Source organism: Gossypium hirsutum, chromosome A02, assembly GCF_007990345.1.
Source record: "Gossypium hirsutum isolate 1008001.06 chromosome A02, Gossypium_hirsutum_v2.1, whole genome shotgun sequence".
NCBI lineage: Eukaryota > Viridiplantae > Streptophyta > Magnoliopsida > Malvales > Malvaceae > Gossypium > Gossypium hirsutum.
Window position 1 is genome coordinate 1,792,197 of NC_053425.1, and position 21,248 is coordinate 1,813,444.

The window sequence follows — 21,248 nt, forward strand, 5'->3', positions numbered from 1 at the left end:
TAAAAAAATTAAAGCATATAGATTAAATCCCAAGCTTTAGTATAGTATAAGGGTCAAAATTGAAATTTGACCATTGTCTTGTAATAGAAAAAAAATGGGGGAATAAATCCCAAAACTATACATGAACTATGGTTTATGTACATTGCATACATAAATTTTGATTTTGTGCAATTTTATACACAAAATTTTGATTTGATCCAATTCTTGTAAATTATTAACATAATTATTAATATAACATCAATTTATGTTTATATATTACATACATAAATTATTATATTTATCTAATATAAAAATAAATTGATGTATTTATTTCATTAAATGTGCATAATTAAATCAAAATTAAAATTTCAAGTATATATTTGAACCACATTAGAGTTTCATGTGTATAATTGCACCAAATTTAAGTTCATATATACAATTGCACATTAAATTAAAATTCATATTTAATTTTGAGATTTATCCCCCCCCCAAAAAAAAAGACAAACTCAAAAGAAATAAGAAGCCATGTATCAGGGTCTAATATAAAAAACTAAAATTATATATAATCACATAATATTTTAACAAAAAGTTAACTATATTAACTATTTGGACTAATTAATAATATTATAAAAATATAGGGATCAAATTACGTTAGAAATTAAAGTCTAGAGATTAAATCACAAATTTAGACATAATAGAATGACCAAAACTGAAATTTAGCTATTAATCTATAATTAGAATAAAACATCATAGTATGGAGTACCACGAGTCAAAGGAAGATTCTTTACCTTCCTTTTATATATACTAGTATGGTTTCACCCAAGCTTCATACTAATATTTTGGGTTAAATTCTAATGGTAAAATTTAAAAGTTATAATATGTTTAAGGTCCTATGCTTTTTATATATTTGAAATATAGTCCTAAAATTTTTATTTTCAAAAACTTGGTCCTTCTATTTTTTTTAATTTCAAAAGTTCACTTCTAGTTGTTACCGTTAAAATTCTTTTGTTCATTTAATTGGCGTGACAGTTTGAAATAATAAAAAAAACTCACTTGATACTCACGTGACAAAAAATAATATTGTAATGAACCTAAATTTATAAGAGCTTTAATGATGTTAACAATTCTTAAAATTCACGTAAACATTTTAATTAGAATAAAATATTTAGGCTAACTAATAACATTGTAAAAGTTGATGTATCAAGTTATATAAAACTTAAAGTATGGAGATTAAATATCAAATTTGAACATAATACGGGGATCAAACTAAAATTTGTCCATTGTTATATAATCTTTAAAAATATAAACGGATCAAAATTGAAATTTAACTATTATCTTATAATGTTAAAAAAACTTACACACATCACATTATAAAAGTGGATGTAACACCCCTCGTCCTACGTTATTGTCAGGTCTGAGCTGTGAAATGCTACAGTCGTTGTTGGAACAACTATTGACAAATTCACAGTAAAATCATCACTTCACATCATCATTCATGCAATCAATAGTAATACAACATTGAATATCATGAACATTCTTTCCCGGGTCTTATATTAGCATACAAATACTTTAAAATCAACCCAAAATCGAATAGGGACCTCTTTGCAACATTTTTAAAATTCTAGATCAAGTATATCATAAATAAATCATTCAAATATTTAATAATATCATTAACACCTAGATATTATAGTACACAATTAAATCCAAGCCTTAATTGAGCTTATGAAAGCTCTTTTATTAACTCGAACACGAAATAGAATCGAATTGTAAAATTTTGAAAATTCAAGACCAATGTCGTGAATTCACCTTCTCCACGTCGTGACGTCATCAAACAGTTTGTCATGTCATAACATCAGGCCACTCGACATCGAGACATTACATACCGTCAGCCGACGTTACACCGAGAAAATGTGGTCATCTCAATGTGGTTGTTGAGACGAGAACTATTTTTAGTACAATTAGGCCATTTGGTACAAAAATTGTTATTTTTTTATTTTTAATAATTAAATTAAATTTAAAAATTTGGCTGAACCGAGTTAGTTCAATTTGTACTTGGGATATAGAATCTTTTGAAACTGAATCATGGTCATCATCACCTCTACTCAAAAGCTTGGACAAAGGGACTAATGGAACCTATGAAATCAATCTCTCTCTCTCTCTCTCTCTCTTTTACTTTTTTATTGTAAAATATATATCAATCTCAATCTATTATATACAATAAAAGCTTAAATTTTCTCATATGAAAAAAAAAAAAAGAAATCAAAATTTCATGGATAATCTAATAATGCAAACTTCACTTGTAAGTTAATCTTACCACTCTCATTGACTAGTTTAGCTGCAATTACCAACCAGTGTCCTGGAGCATCATGTGGACCACGTACAACCTCAGATATATCTACATATTTCAGCAGTTTTTTCGATCGAATCGGTTCTGGTGGACCATCGGGATATACACCCGAATTAAGTGCAGTCGGAGTTTGTTTCTGTTGTCCAGTCATGGCTGTCCCTTGGGTGAATGAAAAAGTCATGCTTAGATTCGTAAGGAAACTACCCTTACGGGAAGTGTCAGGCGCAACTGCCCACTCAGTTTTCCTGATTGTGCAGTGGGGTATATGAGTGTAAAGCAGACGGAGATGCAAAACCGTCTTTGGCCACTTCCCTTTGCTGATAAGCTGTGCACCGGTTACGATAAAAACACCACCTGAAACTTCTTGCAACCAGTTAGGATCGTACTTAACGAGGGATGTGCATACATTCGAGTATCGTTTCCATCTGACTGGCTCTAAAAATTGATCACTGGACTTGTAGTCATCGGAACCTCGCCATTGACTAGGTTTGCTTGATGTGAATGCCATTATACCCGGGAGGCTTGAAAGATGCAGCACATGTAATGCCAACCGGTTGCATTTTTTTCCTTCTAGATACAACCGGAGGCCAACTACAGGTTTTAACTCGCTTGTAACCTGAAATAGAACAAAAGAGAATCACTGTAAGTTTATCATATAGTAACAACAGGGAATCCGACGTTAACATGGATGCAAAATACACCATAACAAACTATAGGCGAATATATACGTGCCTACGTATACATACATGCAGGATGGAATAGGAATGTAAAACTACAGACGAATGCTTGCAAAGCCATGTCACAAAGAGTTCATATGTAAAAGACATTTTACTCATTTACCGATAAAAAAGATCGAAATCAAAATCAACTTCCACTAATGACTCAACTCCATTACCTACCAGATTACCAGAAAATGCAATCATGGAATAGAATATGACAGTTTAAACAGATAAGTTGTAATGTTATTACCAATAAAATATTCAATGCAACTTCCACTTCCAAAAAGCAAGTCAACTCCACTTTCTAAAACACATTTAGGCCATTAAAAAATTTGTTGACCATGCTACTTAGACTCGGTTGCGAGTGTTTTTTAACTTTTTGCATGCATTTGAAGGTCCTTTGACCATACCATGTCTAAAAACCTATCAAATACTAGTGTCAGATACAAATACTTAAATGAAGAGTTGGAGCAACATGAGTACTACACTCGTATATTCATTTCAAGCAAAACAATGCAGCGATGTTTGTCTTATTTTCAGCATTATCTACACTAGCATGTCGCTCATAGAGGTTTTAGTTAAGTTGGGTTCATATGCTATCATATGATTTTCGGTTATCTAGTTCATTGCTTATAACAAGAACATATTTGCACACCGCCTTCACGAATTGCATATTTTGGTTCTACGATGACTACCTGTGTAGAGTTGACATGTAACGTAGGACCCAGGAAAGTGAATTGCAGGGAGGGGCAAGAAGCTTTTCTTGTCTGATGTCTAAGTGGCAGGCCACAGAACATAGGGGCCCATTGTTGTGGAACTTGAAACTCCAAAAAATACCGTAAATCCTCGGGAGTGGGCTTGTCTACATACAAATTCAGTAAGTTAAAGTACAATAAAAACAAATCATTTGCAAACATATTGTTGAAAAACCCCCAACACCCAAGTTTGAGTAACAGATATTTTTTACTAGCACTGTCCCGTTACTCAGGAAATGCAAGGGAATACTTACAACGAAGATACAAGTTGATTGCATGACTAAGATATCCACTTCCAGGAATCCCTGTCAGAAGAGAAGTAATTGGTACAAACTTGAACAAAATTCCTTCTGGCTTGGCAGGTACTGTCTGGAGCCAGTTCGAGTGGCTATGCAAGAACACATTTCCTCCTCTTTTCGAGCAAATGATAGTGAGTCCCTAAAGTTGAAAACAAAATAAAGTAAATAATTCATGGATCGTAATGATTAATTTAAAAGAAAATCACATATAACATAAAACTCAAAATTCTAAACTCACGTCTTTGCTCGATGTTTCTGCAATGCTAGCCAACTGCATGGTGCTTGACTGCAAAATGCGGTTAAAGACGTCGGGAACCTACATAAATATACGGCATTTAGTAAAAATATCAGTGTTTACCAAACAAAAGAAGAAAGGGCCCTTAAATATAAATGAGGTGCTTATACTTTTTGTTTGCCATCTCTTGACTTTCTCTGTATTAATGAAGGGCTTTTCCCGTCTGAAAACATAACATCTCCAAGGTCCTCCAAATACCCTCTAAGCTCGGACGTAGGAATTGTAGAGGAAGAGTTTTGCCTGACACATATTAAATCTTGACCACCGATAGCCATACCGACTATTATGTGTGTGCCATATGTCTGTATGAACCTGCCAAAACACAAATTATTAGATATATACTGCATATTATACTACAACTATTGACAACAACAGCAGCAGCAGCAATTTTATAACTTTACGATGGACTCGAGTAACTTATCCTTGTCTCAAAATTTTTCAATTAGGCAAGTCAGACATTTGCAATAGAAGCACAATTATGTAACAGTTTATATGCCGAAAGTTCAATCTAATGATCAATAAACAGAATTCTACTTCTTTGAGAGAAAATGTTTAGAAATTAGCTAAAATTGCATAAGAAAGTTGAAAACACAAATTGCAGCTCCTTCATCATCCCGTATATAATTAGTTACACAATATTTTTACAGCATGCGTCCACATGATCGACCTAACCAGTTGAGAACCACTTTAGTTCAGCATAACAATAATATATTTTCTTTAACATAGGTAAGCGTTTATAAAGTGGGGTCACCAGTACTATTTCTTCATTCATTCAAAAAGCATCCGGATAATCCATATGATTGTTAATGCCAAAAATGTGCAGACAATATGTGGAAAAGTTACCTAGACAAGGCTGCTGGATCCCAATGAGGTGGAACAGACTTCTTAACTCTGTCATTTAGCACAAGTGGTGATGCTGTAAGGTGTAAATAATACAACGAAATAAAGTAACCATCGAAAGCGAGATTTTTGGTGTCTGCAGCATCATGAAGCCAATTTCCACTCAAATCGAAAATACTGTTAAGATACCCTGAAGGAACTTTTCCTTGTATAGAAGACTTCTGATTAAGTAACTCAGACATCTGTAAGAGAAATAAGATTTTGGAACAAATGTAAGGTACAACATCAATAAAACACCAAACTGAACAAATTGCATAATTCTATATACTTTTCTAGCCTTTTCTTTTTCCAATTTCTTCATCGTTAAGGTTACAGAAGTTTTCAGCAGGATAGACAGTAGCTATCTGATTAATATCAGCCATTATTATCAATTAGTTAACCTCAAGCTAGTTGTTATTTTTATTTAAGAATTCATGAACTCAGCCTCTTTTTCCTAGTCAAAATTGTACACTTATTCAAACCAACAAGTTGAAGTAACCTTAGAACACAAGCTGGCCACTCGAGACTAGTATTAGCTCCTTTTATTTTTTGACCCAAACCATAAAATTACAAAACAAAAACAAATCCATGGATCAAATCAAGGAATCAAAGCAAAAACTAAAATAAAATCCCAGAGTTGGATTTTTCAAAATAACATGCTTAAAAAAAATCCCAGACCTGATTGAATTCAAGAACATCAGATTTGAAACGAATACGATCGCCTTTATCAAGACGAATATCTTGAGAAACATCTTTCATAGTAAAAGCAGCAGCACCTGGGAAAACAATGTCTCGTTTGTTGGTTTCATCAAGCACCAATAGCCTTGTTCCTTTAGCATATTTCAATCTGAAATCTCCAGTTATATCGTACCCTTTTCCCAACGCTTCCATAGCTAATACCTCTATTGGTTTCTCTGTTTCTTCCATACCCAGAACTCAAAAAATCACAATAACAGCAGCTTTGGGTATAGAATTGGAGCTTTGGGTAGATTTTTTTTTTGGGGGGGGAGAAATGGATAGGTATAGTACAAAAATTAGAGGGTCAACTGTATTGTTGTATGCCATATTTGAATTGTAGTATATATAGAAGGTGAATGAACGAAAAAGACAAAGGATATTTACTTGAGTAGGTTGATGAAGGAAGAGAGACAGAGACGTTAAGGCGTTGACAAACAGGTTTTCTATTTAAATTCCCTTTTAACGAGGATTGAATATGAATGGAATTTTAACATTCAAAAGGGCAAAAATATGAAAGGAATTTTCATGGTAAAAAATGATACATTTTATTTATCCGCAATATATGTTGATTTTTTTAATTGGTCAAATAGATTTTTTCAAGATTTAAATAAATAAGTTTATTTTGGAGAGAATATGTAAAAGAGTGTTTAGTTGGGCGTAACGTCTGCACATTTGGCAGTAAATTTCAGTATAGTTTACATGTCTAGAAAGCGTGTCCAACTAGAAGCATTTTCAGAAAACACTTCTTACTGGACGTGATTTCATTCTCTCCAAAATCGGCCTACTTACTCAAATCTTCAAAGTATGTGGGTTCTATTTGGTGATATGACATTGAAAAAGAATTTGAAAAGTATTACATTGAAAAATATTAGAATAAATTACATTAATAGTCACCCAATTATGAAAAACTATAAAATAGTCATTTAACTATTTAATTTTATCTTTTTTGGTCACCTCTTGAATTTTTGGATGTTTCTATTTTTACATAATACATTAGCTAGTTAATGATCAAAAAAGACAATTGAATAGTCACCGGACTATTTTATAATTTTTCATAATTAGGTGACCAAAAAGAAATTTAATAATAATTGGTGATAAAATGGAAAAAGAAAACCATTGTTTGATAACCTCTATTGTAATTTACCCAAAATATTTTGAACTCCAAAATATGACCTATTAGTCGGATGTTCACCTTCTCTAAAATTATAGCGTCGGTCAGATCTTTGTGATACCAAAAAAAAATTGTTAAATATTATAATATCAAAAATTCTGAAATGAAATGGAAAATTACTTCAAAAAATTAATAATAATTCATAAAATATCTTGAAACCTAATGAAATTATGTAACTCAATAAAAACATTAAATAATACTTAAAACATTAAATAATTTCTAAGATATTACATAATTCTTAAAATATTGAAGAATTATTATCCTAAAAGACTGAATTAAAATATAAAAAATATTTTTTAATAAAATATGAAACTGAGTAATTTAATCTTTAATTTATTAAATAAGTTTCACCTTACTGTAACCTTATATTATTCAATTAAGAAATAAGTTTATGAGAATGTAAGATTATTTAAGGTATTATCAAATATATTTATTTGGTTAAAAGTATATTTTATTAAATATAAATAATTGAAGTGGATTTAATTCAAATATATAATTGAAGGTTATCCATTTTGAAAAAAGAAAATAAATCTTATTCTATTTAACGAAACTAGTTCCTTAATTTCATCTATTTTAGTAATGTCTAAGTTGTCACAAATAATAGAAAAAAAAGGAAAAAAAAGGAAATAAGCCATAATGGAGCAAAATTATAAAAATAAAGGATTAAATTGTCATAAAATCAATATTATTATGAGAATCTTATATGATTTAAGATTTAGGATTAAAATTACCCTCTATATTATTAAATCTTACCGTTATTGAAATTATAAGATTAAATAATATTTTGAGTTCAAATAAGAGAATATAATTCGAGAATCTTACATTATTATTGAGAGTAAGATTCAATAATAAAATAACGCACCATAAATACTTAAATGAAGATAGTCAGTATCGTGTCGATAGGCATATATTGTACTTTGGTACTAATACATATTGATATTAGTACATTTTGTAGTATCATTTTAGGTCATCGGTATTTTTATAATATTTTTCATATATAATACATAAATATACCTCAACTATATAAATATATTTATGCAAATATAAAATGTAAGATTACCAATAAGTACAATAACCTAACACGATTATATTTTATTTTTAAATGTAGTTATAAAAATTAAAAAAATTCAACCAATGCCCTAAAAAATGCTTACTCTTTTAATTTCAAAGCACGTGGATACTATATAATCTAGTTTAAATGAGACGATACACTACTTGTGAAGTTAAAAAATTAAGTAAACTATAGTAAAGATTGCTCATCCATTGTAAAAATAAAAACACCCAAAATCTAAAATAGTTGAGTAACTAAAAGAGACAAATGGAATAATAGATTGTAACTTTTCAGAGTAACTAAAAAAAAAGTTAATAATAATTAAGTAGTTATTTTATAACTTTTTATAATTTAACGACAAAAAGAAAAATCATAATTGGTTCACTACTAATATAGTTTATTTGCTTAAAAATTTTCACATTTAACATGTGATGTAGTACCAAAGTACTTGTTTTCACATTAAACTCTAATTAACATCTAATCTTTGCTGGTAATAAATAGCACATGCTGTGTTTATTTTATAATTTTTTATTCTCAGCAACCACATTTCACAATGCAAAGCAAACACGGCACTATACAGAGAAAGGAGTCTCCCATGTCCAAACACAAGTGTATGTACATTGCCTACATTTAACTACCCTGTTAGCTCCAACCTGTCTACATTTATTAACCCAACAAATTGTCAATTAAAACAATAAACAGTACATAGTCAATTTGGTCAAAGTGATCCATCCATAAAAGGATCCTGCCAAATTTTGGTCTGAAAAATGGAGGAAAAAATAAAGACATTCTCAAAACACACAATTCAGCTTCACCAAGAGGGAAAGGAACAGGATGACACTATTGGAGACAGGAGAGAAATGTCTGCCAATGCCGTAGCTTTAAGGTTGACGGAAGAATAAATATGGGTTTGATCTCCCCTGCCATGTGTTGTCTCTTAATAGGCCAGTTGATTTCTTGTTAGATAAGTAATGTGACATGAGATGACCAAGTAGGAGTCACAAGCGATAGATATTTTGTCGAAGTGACAAGAGTGATTAGGTTGCATGTTACCTATGACTTGGAGGAACAGGCGAAGGTGACCTGATGGCAAAGCATATGTGTAACAAAAACAAGTCAAGGAGCCCAGAACTAAAGCATTTCCTAAATTCTAAAGAGACACGCAACTCTTTGCTCCTAGAACCTGATGGCAAAGCATATGTGTAACAAAAACAAGTCAAGGAGCCCAGAACTAAAGCATTTCCTAAATTCTAAAGAGACACGCAACTCTTTGCTCCTAGAACACACTATAAACACACTATAAACTTCTAATTTTAGTTGAAGTACCACAAAAACTTTTGTACTAGTTGTCAAATTACATTTTACCCTATTTTTTAACAAAAAAAAAGCTAAATCAACCCTTGTACATAAGGTCAAAGAACAAACTGATTTTTTCATTAAATTTTCTTTTAATTCTGTTAAAAACTAGTTTTTGTACATCATTGTAAGGTATATGTAACACATCACGTGTAATTATCTAATTATTATGCCAGATATACCAATTTTTAACACTAAAAAATAAAAAAAATATTAATTGAAAGTACTAGTTTGCTCTTAGATCTAATATACAAAGACTAATTTACTTATTTTAAGGGTAAAAGAGACAAAATACAATCTAACTCCCAATACAGGAATCTCCATAATACTTTTACCTCTAATTTTCCTTTGAAGGATAATCTCAGCATAAATGGGCTACTTCAACCATCACAATGATACATCTTTAATCATCTTTCTATGATCAAGTAATACTCACTCCTCGAGTGACTATGTAGCATAGTAGCAGCAATTGAAGTGATAAGCCTAAACAAAATCCGAATTTCTCACTAACTTCCACAGCCTCACCCGCTCTTGCACTTCAGCTTCCTCCTGTTGCTTGTGTTCCCGGTTTCTCACTAACTGCTAAAAAAGGCAGTAATTTTGTCAATCTGTCACAACTCACAAGCATAATAAATGAAGGGATAGTCGTTCAAATTCTCATGCAAATCACGAATGAAAGTTTTGCATACATAATACAGCCAAACAAGCCACATACCATTATAGCAGTTATAAATGTTACAATCCCAGACAAGATATATATAATTTTAATCAAATACCAGAAATTAAAAATAGTTCAAAATGTTACTTTTGCTATGATCAGCAATTGTAGCAGCAAGTAAAGGCAAAGTCAGCAAATACCACTTTCAAATGCTGCGATAAAAGTACAAAAGCAATCACTTGTAAGCAGCAACGAAAGAAAATTTGGCAACTAAAATACCATAGTACAGAGCTTCTCAGTGAGCAAAAACAGTGTCATTGCGTCTAGGAGGTCTATCAGGTATTGTTCCTGGTTTGAATTTAGAAGCCTCATGCTTTGCCAGCTCATGAGGCACAGGGCTGCCACTTTGAACAAGCATCTGCTTGAGATCGAAGAAGACATCGGTGTCGTGAAGAGTCAAAAATGTTGTAGCCACACCAGTCTTCCCTGCACGTCCCGTTCTTCCAATACGATGCGTATACATTTCAATATTACCAGGCATATCATAGTTTATTACATGAGCCACATCTGGAATATCAATTCCACGACCTGCAACATCTGTAGCCACAAGGACATTGAATCTCTTGGCCCTAAAACCCTCAAGGCTAATTTCTCTCTGCTCCTGTGACCTTCCACCATGCAAAGTTGTTACTTTATAACCAGACTTATCAAGATTCTTTGAAATAGTATCAGCATTCTTCTTGGTATTGACAAACACAATTGCGGTCTTATCCCCAAGCTCATCGAGCAACTTCTGTAATCTAGGATACTTCTCTGATTCCTTCACCATCATCACGTGTTGAGAAATTAAATCGGTAGCCTTTCCAGCAGTACCAATGGTGACCACAACAGGATTCCTTAAATATTTCCTAGCTAGCCTCTCAACAGCTGGAGGCATTGTAGCACTAAACATATAAGTAGTCCGATATATCCTTTTTTCATCAAGCTCTTCATCTTCATTCTCCGGTTTCAAATTACTAGATGGCATAGCATCCAATACACCTACAACTTGGGGTTCAAAACCCATATCTATCATCCTATCAGCTTCATCAAGAACCACATAATTACACTGATTCAACACCGCATACCGCCTCTCTAAACAATCGAGCAAACGACCAGGGGTCGCAATAACAACCTCACAACCTTGTCTAATCCTAAACCCTTGTTCCTCTATTGACTGACCACCAACAATTGAAACAACCTTAATACCTAAATAATGTGCAAACTTCATAGTTTCATCCTCAATTTGTTGAGCAAGTTCACGAGTCGGAGCCATTACAACAGCATAAGGCCCCTCAGCTTCATTCTCTTCACTCATAGGAGGTAATCTAGATATATAAGCTAACATAGGCAAAACAAAAGCAGCAGTCTTACCTGATCCTGTCTCTGCAATCCCAATTACATCCCTTTGTTGCAACCCCAAAGGAATAGCCGCCATTTGTATAGGTGAAGGCTTCTTATACCCAACTCTTTCCACTGCTTTCAATAACTCGGCAGTCAATTTACTCTCACTCCAACTCCTCATTGGGCGTGGTATTTTCGACCCTTTATAGGAAATATTAAAATCTTCTCTGAAATCCTCCAATCTCTTTCAGTCATTTCCTCAAGCTTCTTATCAGACCAATGCTTATCGACCCTCATATCAAAAGTATCATAAGTATTCGCTGCTTCTTCTTTTAACCTCTGTGCCGCAGCTTCCTCTGGTTTCTCTTCAACCCCATCTTTTTTCCTAATTTCTTCTCTCATCTCCTTTTCGTTCTTAGCCGCTAACTTCTTCTGTTCTCTCCGATCCATCCCAGCTCTAAACCCTCTCCCAAACAAAAGCTGAGCCTCATGAGGGTTTTGATACAAAGAATTCATATCCCTGGAAGTATCTTCCGTGTTTTCCCAATCGAAAGAAAACCTAAATTTCTCACTAGGTTTAATAACCCTTTTCTTGGGCTTCTTCGATCCGAGATATTGCTCTTTAATCGCATCCAATTCCTTCTCCCTTTCCCTCTCCGCTAACTTCTCCGACCTCGCCCGTTCCCGCGCCTTGGCTTCCTCCTCCCGTTCGCGCTCACGGTTCCTCCGCTCGGACTCTCGATCCCTCTCACGCTGCCGTTCCCGGTCGCGTCGGTCGGAAGAATCAGAAGTGGGTTTACCAGAAGAAGAATCGGAACGGTTATTGGCGGCGCCATTGGCGGAACGGATGTCTTCGATGCGGCGTTTCTGTTGGGCGCGTTGCTCCTCGAGGCGTTGAAGGGCTAACTGTTCGCGTTGGGCTTTGGTTAAAAACACGGGTTTTGGAGGATTGTTGTTGTTCATGGCTTCTGAAGAAGACGACGGCTTTCAAATTGGTAAAGTTGCAGAGGAAAGCAAATATGAGGTACTGAAGATACTCCAATGATGAATTTCGAGGTTTTGATCGTAAATTTTGCTTCCTATCCAAGTTTTATTTTAGAATTTGGTTAAATTTTGGTTTTGGTCCCTTGTATTTATAAAATATGAGGCTAAATTAGAAATTTATCATCTCTTCAGTTTTACAATATTGTAAAAAACTCTCTTTTATATTACAATATTGAAATGGTGTTTTGTATTTTTTTATTATTACAATATTGTAATAAAAAATCCATAATTTTTGCATTTGAAGGAAAAAAAAATAAAAGGGTAAATTACATTGGTAGTCATCCAACTATTCATAAATTTCTTTTTTAGTTATCCAACTATGGCAAGTTACAAAATGGTCACCTAACTATTTAATTTTTCTTTTCTGCCACCAAACTATTGAGAATCTTCTTTTTTGGTCACTAGTAGTTAAATTATTAACAAAAAGATAACTTGACCACTTCTAAAATTGACATAATAGTAACTTTAACCGTCAACCTTTATATATTGTGTCAGTTTTTCTTGATATAAAAAAATTAATGACATTGAGGGTTAATTTTAAAATATAAAAATTATTATATTGGATTATCGGCTGTTTTTATTTTTGGTATATTTCTGATCAAATTTAATTAATAGTTTTTTTAGTTTTTTAGGTGAAAGAGTCGCAAAGAATAATAAAATTGGAAAGGAAAAAAGAGATGAAAGTATAAAATGTGTAAACGTTGAGGATTATTTTTTTTAGAATTAAGACTAAATTAACACGTATAAATATTAATGGTTGAAGTTGTTATTATGTCAATTTTAAAAATCTTTCCATCCGCCTTTTAACCGTTAGTGACCAAAAAAAGAAAAAATCGAATAGTTTAGTAATTTTTTTATAACTTTTCATAATTAAATAGTGAAAGAAATTACTAATAATTAAGTGATTACAAGTGTAATTTATCTAAAAATATGTGGTAAGTTGAGACCTTATGTATGAATGTTAGGCCTAGGAGAGGGAAAGCGGTGGTGTAAAGCAAAACATGGATATGATCCTCCAAGATAAGACAAATTATCTATCTTATAGCCGACTAAAGATGTGCATTTCTCACATTGTTATGGCGCTTGCATAATTGAGCTAGATTTGTAAACCAATCTTCAAAAAATCAACATGGTTAAGGCCCAAGGCTACAAGATCCTCGTCAAGATTTAAAGTCATAGTAAGGCTTAGCTTGATCTCTTCCGTAGGTTTCTGACTAAATTATGGGTAAGTTTATGTTTTGGTCATTTAATTAAAAATATTATAATTTGGTCACTGAATTATTCAAAAGTTTTCATTTAAGTCATTGGGCAATTAAAATCGATGCTATATGGTTTTCTCTGTTTGCATTGCTTGTACCAATCGAAAGCTCTATTTCTCTTTCTATTCTACTGTTTATTTTTTTTTTCATGAAATAACTTTGGACGTCATGAATCTACTAATCAAAATTTAAACAACTTTTTTCTCTGATCCCTGACACTAGTAATTGAATTGACTTTGATCTAAAATATGTTATTTTTCTCATCGATGGGTATTGATCCATTGTATTGATTATCAAATCTTCACTTGGAACTCACTGGCAAAATTTATTATTTTAAAAAAATAACTTAACAACCAAGTGACTTAAATAAAAACTTTTGAATAGTTTAGTGATCAAATTGTAACTTTTTTTAGTTAAATGACCAAAACGGAAACTTATCCATAATTTAGTGACTAAGGGTTTAGTTTACCCTAAAATTAACATCAATACATGGATCTTCCATTGTATCATTTACATGAATATATGATATGCATGAACTAAGAGTGTGTTTGATAAATTGAAAATTTAAGTTATCTCATAAGTTCTGAATTTACAATAAAAAATTATTTTAGTAAATTAATAAATATGAGCACAAAACCTAATTATGTTGTTTGATAAAAATAAATATTAATTTTTAAATTATTATTTATTTTTAATTTATCTTATTAATATAATATTTTATATTATTTTGGATAATTTTAGATGAAAAATAAATATGATAATTTGAATATCTTATCAATTTTTAATAAAATAAAATAAACTTAATATTTTATACATTAAATGATAAATAACTATATACCTATTTATTTCATTCAACACTTTTTATTACAATTTTTATATTAAATAAATAATTAAAATGATTATCAAACACATGACTACAGTTTAAAATTTAACTATTTTTATGTTTAATTTAATGTATTTATATATAATAAAAAAACATTGCAATATATACACACAAAAACATGGCAAAGTGTATTTTTCAAACAATAAAATAAACTCAATACAAAAATAATAATAAAAAAGTCAATAAAATATCTAACGTACATTTATTTAACCAATAATTACTTCCAGAAAATATTTTCAAAGAAATTTATTAAACAATAAAAAATATTTTACATATAATCATTTAATACCGAAAAAGTTCATAATTTGATTGGAATTATTAAAATTCTTATTTAAAAAAAAAATGGAGCAATTTTAGGGCCTAGGGCCATGGCCCATGGAGCATTATTATTGAGTGTCGGTCAGCTCGGATGGTGGAGAATGGTATCATATATTGGATATAATTTTTAATAAACTAATAATTTTATTAATTTTTTTTATAAATTTATATATATTATTTAATTCATATTTTTTTATCATATCATAATCAAAGATGTTAAGTATAATTTTGACAAACGAAAAAATTATAAGCCTAAAAGATTAACTAGCTCTTAACCTAGATTTGACATCGTTGACGGATATTCACATTAAATTTCGGGTTTAATTAATATTTTTAAAAATTTCGAAGGTTTTAGTGAAAATTTTTTGTTCAATTTTTTTACATACTTTCTAAAACAAGAAAATCAAATAATTGATATATTTTTCTCATTTAAAAATTTTCATTATTCAAATAAAAAAATAATTATTTCTTTTATTTAAAAGAGACTTTAGTTTGAAAATGAAAGAAAACGTTAGAGATATATATTTAATATAATTTTTTTAAAGAGACTCAATAAATCAATTAAATTATTAAATGAAATTTTAAAAATGTGATTGCTCTTGGATTTTTAGCTTGTAAGCTAGTTAGTGCATTACCATGAATGATGGGAAAGGCTTAATGTGCCACTATCTACTAGTAAAAAGACAGCCATTCCCCAAATGGTATGATTGAGACCCTCATTATTATTATTATTATTATTTGGGTTTTTCTTAAATAGTGTTTATAAATATTAAATATTAATTAAAGATACTAATAAATATTGGATGTCTTGAGAGAGAATTTATACATGAATATTGAAAATGACGTTGTTGAAACGGAGAATTATAAATCTTGAAAAATTAAATAATTTCAAATTTTATATTCACATAATCTCATACTATAAATATTTATTTTCTTTTTTAATATTTTTAACTTCAAACTTTCTTAATTCCCATCCAAATAAAAAATTTCATAAACTGGTTTATTTTTACAGTAATATCTCTTTAAAACGAAAGTTGAGTTCGCCCTTTTTTTTTTTCTTTCTAGTCACTCGTAACTTTTCTATTTGATCGATTTTACTTGGATCCACTTTTTCCTTAAAAAAAAAGAGAAGAAGAAGTATTTTCTTCAATCCCCTATTTCTGGTCAGCCGTTTTCGTTTTGAAAATAGTTTCTATTTCTATGTTTTTTCTTCCTCACTTCTCCCTACTTCTTCCGGTTCGAAAATTCTTTTCAATTTAGGATATTCTACCTAAATAGTTAGTATATAATTATAATAATAATTAAAATAATTATGAAGCATTTGAATAAACTTGTATTCAAATAGTAGAGATGATGGCTACCACTACTTCATTGGCCTAGAATTATATTGATAATGACTTGTGACTTTTGAGTCAATTTGACTCTTGTGTCAATCACTCGATATTATTAATTTATTATTATAATAATAAATAATAAATAAATAAATAATAAAGTAATAAAACCCATCTTTTAGAAAGTTAAATAAATAAATAAATAATTGCACTCTTTCTATGGTCCTACACTTTTAATCTCCAGGTTTTGACAAGTCGTAATTCCAAGCAGATTCTTCGCTCATTTAATTTGCTTTCTTTTCTCTTTTATCATTAATTTATGTGTTGGAGAGTAAACAATATAATAATAAAAGTGGTAAATTGAATCTTAATTAAATTGACATAAATATTATTATTGATGTAAAATAAAGTAAATTTAAGTGCGTTAAAATGTATTATCTTTTTATTTATGGATTAAAGAAAGTATTATTAGAATTTATAATGTGTTCGGAAGAAACTATGAATAGTTCTAGACACCCTACTTATAGAGTCTAAAAACTCTACTGACATGTACGAAGATTTTTAAAATTTTCTATAAAATTATATTTTTTATTACAGGGTTTAAAATCCTAAACTTTAATAAGCCCTATTTCTTTGCTTTCCAACCGACATTCTTCGCCCTTTTCACATTTTACTATATAATATAATATAAGTTTTACTTTTAAAAAATATAATAAAATATAAATATTTGACTGAACTTGGGGTTGATCAGTCGACGTTTAAATTGATTTGGGGGGCTATTTTAGTTTGGCTTGAGGGAAGAAATTAATGTTTTGAAAATTGGTTCCACCTAATTAGGCCTTTTGATCAGAATGATTGAGTTTTAATTTCAAGAAGATGTTTATCATTGTAGTCTTTTTGACTACATTGTTAATTGGGTTTGCTTAATCTGAATTTAAAAATTTTAAATTATTTTTTATTAGAATTAATTTTAGATTAGGGTCATTTTAAATTTGAAAGTTTTAATATCGATTGAGTCTTAATTTGATTGGTATAAGTATTATTATTAATGCAGGAAGACGTGGATTCGAGTACGCTGAAATGTATTATCCTTTTATTCATAAGTTAAGGAGAGCATAATTAGAATTTACAATAAGATTATTAAAAAAACGAATACTAGGACATTTAGAAATGATGTTATAGTTGATGAAAAATCAAAATTTAAAACGAGATCATTTATTCAATGAAATACGATTCAGAAATCTAATGATAGTTCTTCAACATGATTACGACAATACACTACTAAAAAAATTAATTTGAACAGCTCAATCAATCAATGTTCTAACGGATGTTAGCTAAGCTAATACGCTTCTTCCTCGCCATGTAAATCATCTATTTCTGCTTTTCCGTCACTATAAGTTTCTGAAAATAGTACACGTATGAGACAAAAGATAAAAGAAATGATGTGAATTTGCCTATGGCGGTGCCATCGGGAAAGATATATCCACACTGTTGAAGCACAACCTGTCGCTTTCATGTAACATTTATATGTGATCTATCAATACAACCCAACGTACAATATGGGCGACAAACTTTGCTCCATTCGTCGCTAAAGATATATATATATTACCATGCATATAGTAATCTTAATTACACCTACAATTACATTATATGCATGTATATAGGGGCGAAGTTAGAAAAATTTATTTGGGTGAGAATTAAATTGTACATTTTTACGATAGTACAAATATTATTTCATCATTTTAATAGTTTATATCTTTATAATTTTTAGATGATTAAATTAAATTTTTATCATTTTTGGGGCAAAATATAATTTTACCATTACTAATTTAAAATTTTATAAATTATAAAAAATCTAAATAGAAAATTTTACATTTTAAGAAAAACCGAAACTCCTGCCAGCCCCTTTGGATTTGCCATAATTTTTTTAACATAGAAAGTTACAAAAAGTTTACTATTGCTATATGTATTATGTAATATGGAATTAAAATATATATATTTTTTCATTTTTGGTGGATGATTTTCTAATTTTTGGTAATTATATTAGACTATGATTAAATTATAAGTCGAGTTGGATTAGACTCCTAAACAAGTTAAAACTCTCTTAACACATGGGGCGACGACTAAACTCCCCTAAAATGAGAAATCAAACATCTGACTCTTTGAAATTTATAAAATTTTAAGCTGGTATACGATAAAATTACACTTTGATCTCTACAAGCTAATAAAATTTTAATTTAGTCTTTTAAACATTATAAAGATATAAGTTATTAAAATGGGTAAATTACTTTTTAGCTCTCATAAAATTATACAATTCAATTCTATCTACAAAAAATTTCTAGCTTCGCCTTCGCTTAACATCCATTATTTTTTTTTTCATTTTCAAGATTTGAATATGAGACTTTATTTAAGGACACCAAAATCGTTTCACTCAACCCTAAAATCAAATTTTTTTGTCTAAAACCGTTAATGTACTATAGCCTAAAGCTAAATCGAATCCGCTTTTAATATGTTTCTATCCATAAGATTTAAATTCAAAATCTTATTTAAAACGTGGTGGTCTACTATATCTCAATGGAAATGTATTCATGCATATCTTTTTCTTGTTAGTGTAATGCAATCTCTTGTCACTATAATTTCTTTTGACACATATAGTACCATGCTTTTTTATATTTTTTTAATGAAAAGTCACCTAACTTTATTAATTCCATTATTTTATTTTTATTTAAAAATAAACATTTTTTCCATTTTTTTTATTTCAAAAAAGAAAGATGAAAGAAAAAACATGTGATAATCTCTATTTTGAGTGACATTTTTGCAATTAAAAGAATGTGTTCTTTCCCCACTAGAAAAATACACAAAGTGGTCCTCGCAAATGCGAAGGCCAAAAGACCAATTCCACAGCCACGTGTCAGTCAAAGACCATTGTGGGCCCTACTATACTGGCAATACCCGGTAGTTACCCTCACTTCACATATTTTCCAAAAAAAAAAAAAGTGCCAATAAAATGATAAGTGTTTTTGCTTTGAAGCCTTCATTTTTGTTTCATTTTTTCAACATTAAAAAGAAAACAAAAACAAAAACCCTTGTTTGGGGTTGTTTGATCCTTGAAGAAACAAGCTTTATGGAACAAGAAGGGGTTACTTTAGAAGAGCTGAAGAAGAAAATGGCTGACTTTGCAAAGGAAAGAGACTGGGATCAGTTTCACAGCCCTAGGAATCTCCTATTAGCCCTGGTATTTTTTTAAAAGAAAATACTTACACTTGCAAAAAAAAAAAAACCCTAAAATATTTTTTTATGTACCATGTATGTATTTCAATATCTTGCATCTATTATTTATTTAAAGTTGACTTTAGATTGCTTTTTTCAAGACTTTTTTCTTTTAAGTCCATACCCATATTTTCTTCAGTTTGGTATTGTGGTGTTTTATAAGAAATATGTTAGCTTTGTGTTGTTATTCATTGTTATCTCTATGAAAGTTTAAATTTTTATTGTTTGTCTTAAAAATCCCATTCTGGACATTTAGATTCTGAGAGATTTTTACTGCTATTCCATCAACTGTAGAGTTCCAAGAATTATTGTCATGAAAGTAATGTTAAAAACAGTAGAAACAAGTACCATTTGTTTGCTTCTCTTTTATCTGTATTGTTTTATTGAATCACTGATCTTAAATGAGTCTCACTTGTATGGGCCACACAAATATATGAATCCTGATCATGTCAAAGACCCCACTTTTATTTTTTCCTCTGCAAAAACACAATCTTGGATCTGTTCTTTGTGTTCCCTTTTGTCAGTCCACCTTGTTTATACATATATATATACACCCTTTTGCTTGTTTATATAGGTGGGAGAAGTAGGGGAATTGTCTGAGATATTTCAATGGAAAGGCGAAGTACCAAGAGGGTTACCTGGTTGGGAAGATGGAGAGAAACAACATTTAGGGGAAGAGTTATCAGATGTATTGTTATACCTTGTTAGGTTATCTGATATATGTGGTGTTGATCTTGGTAAAGCTGCTTTGAGGAAGATGGAGTTGAATGCTATTAAATATCCAGTCAAGCTTTGTAAAGGTTCATCTAAAAAGCACACGCAATTCAATGGTGACAGTGGTGATAATGCTGATAAGGATCAGGGACATTAAAATAACAGTGACATCTAAAGTACTAAAAGAACCTGTTTGATGTTTTGATGTTTGGTTGTGGTTTTATTTTGTAATTTAGAGACTAGATTTTCTTGGATTGGATTTTGAATGGTTAATATCATTTCATATATGAAAGGGAGCTTAGTTAATTAATTTCGGTACCATGTTATTGGATGATTTGGTTAGTTTTTATTTTTTGTAACATGGGGTTTTTTGCTTTTTATTTTTATATTGTTTGCATGATAACAATCTGGGGTGGCGTGTCACTAATGCCTGGAGTTAGTAATAGTTGAATAGTAAAGTGTTTTATCAGAGATTTTTATGGCAGCTTGTGGTCACTGTCTTGTAAACTGCAGTGTAGCCTTCAGCCTGGAGAGAGAATTGATTTTCAGTGAAATGTCAACATTTCTTTCATGGTTTCTTGAGAAAGGATGTCCATGAAATGAAGTGTATGTTTTATACTATATATAATATCACATTCCAAACAAATGGAGAGGATTCTCATTGGAAATATCTGGGTTCACAATTTGTTTGACAGATTAATTTAACTATCATATTAGGTCTCGATCATCATATGAGATAATCAGGTTCTATTATAGTGCCATCTAATAAATTTATAGCATAATGATGTTTTCCTTTGAT

The 21,248-nt window shown here is 30.5% G+C and overlaps 3 protein-coding genes across 3 annotated transcripts; 1 reads left to right on the forward strand and 2 right to left on the reverse strand.

Annotated features, from left to right (window-relative positions):
• Window positions 1–1,589: 1,589 nt before the first annotated feature.
• Window positions 1,590–6,422, reverse strand: LOC107927323 (MACPF domain-containing protein At1g14780). The gene is made up of 7 exons (XM_016858387.2): window positions 5,952–6,422; window positions 5,238–5,476; window positions 4,505–4,706; window positions 4,338–4,415; window positions 4,055–4,238; window positions 3,741–3,907; window positions 1,590–2,942 (listed from the first exon to the last, which is right to left on the reverse strand). Exons 1-7 carry the CDS (start codon window positions 6,198–6,200, stop codon window positions 2,247–2,249), a joined length of 1,815 nt encoding a protein of 604 aa, XP_016713876.1. The 5' UTR covers window positions 6,201–6,422; the 3' UTR covers window positions 1,590–2,246.
• Window positions 6,423–9,826: 3,404 nt separating this feature from the next.
• Window positions 9,827–12,697, reverse strand: LOC107927452 (DEAD-box ATP-dependent RNA helicase 21). Its single transcript, XM_016858504.2, is given in 3 exon segments — window positions 9,827–10,171; window positions 10,527–11,864; window positions 11,867–12,697. Coding segments are annotated over 2 exon segments (2,049 nt in total). The 5' UTR covers window positions 12,594–12,697; the 3' UTR covers window positions 9,827–10,171; window positions 10,527–10,542.
• A 6,800-nt stretch (window positions 12,698–19,497) lies between these two features.
• Window positions 19,498–20,759, forward strand: LOC107927354 (dCTP pyrophosphatase 1). The gene is made up of 2 exons (XM_016858418.2): window positions 19,498–19,700; window positions 20,310–20,759. The coding sequence occupies exons 1-2, from the start codon at window positions 19,590–19,592 to the stop codon at window positions 20,604–20,606; spliced, it is 408 nt and encodes a 135-aa protein (XP_016713907.1). The 5' UTR covers window positions 19,498–19,589; the 3' UTR covers window positions 20,607–20,759.
• Window positions 20,760–21,248: the final 489 nt, after the last annotated feature.

Coding starts and splice junctions, on each gene's coding strand:
- LOC107927354 (XM_016858418.2), top strand. CDS start 19,590: ATGGAACAAGAAGGGGTTACTTTAGAAGAGCTGAAGAAGAAAATGGCT. Junction 19,701..20,309: donor GGAATCTCCTATTAGCCCTG/GTATTTTTTTAA, acceptor TTGTTTATATAG/GTGGGAGAAGTAGGGGAATT.
- LOC107927323 (XM_016858387.2), bottom strand. CDS start 6,200: ATGGAAGAAACAGAGAAACCAATAGAGGTATTAGCTATGGAAGCGTTG. Junction 4,416..4,504: donor CAAGAGATGGCAAACAAAAA/GTATAAGCACCT, acceptor ATATTTATGTAG/GTTCCCGACGTCTTTAACCG. Junction 2,943..3,740: donor TACATGTCAACTCTACACAG/GTAGTCATCGTA, acceptor GTTCTATTTCAG/GTTACAAGCGAGTTAAAACC.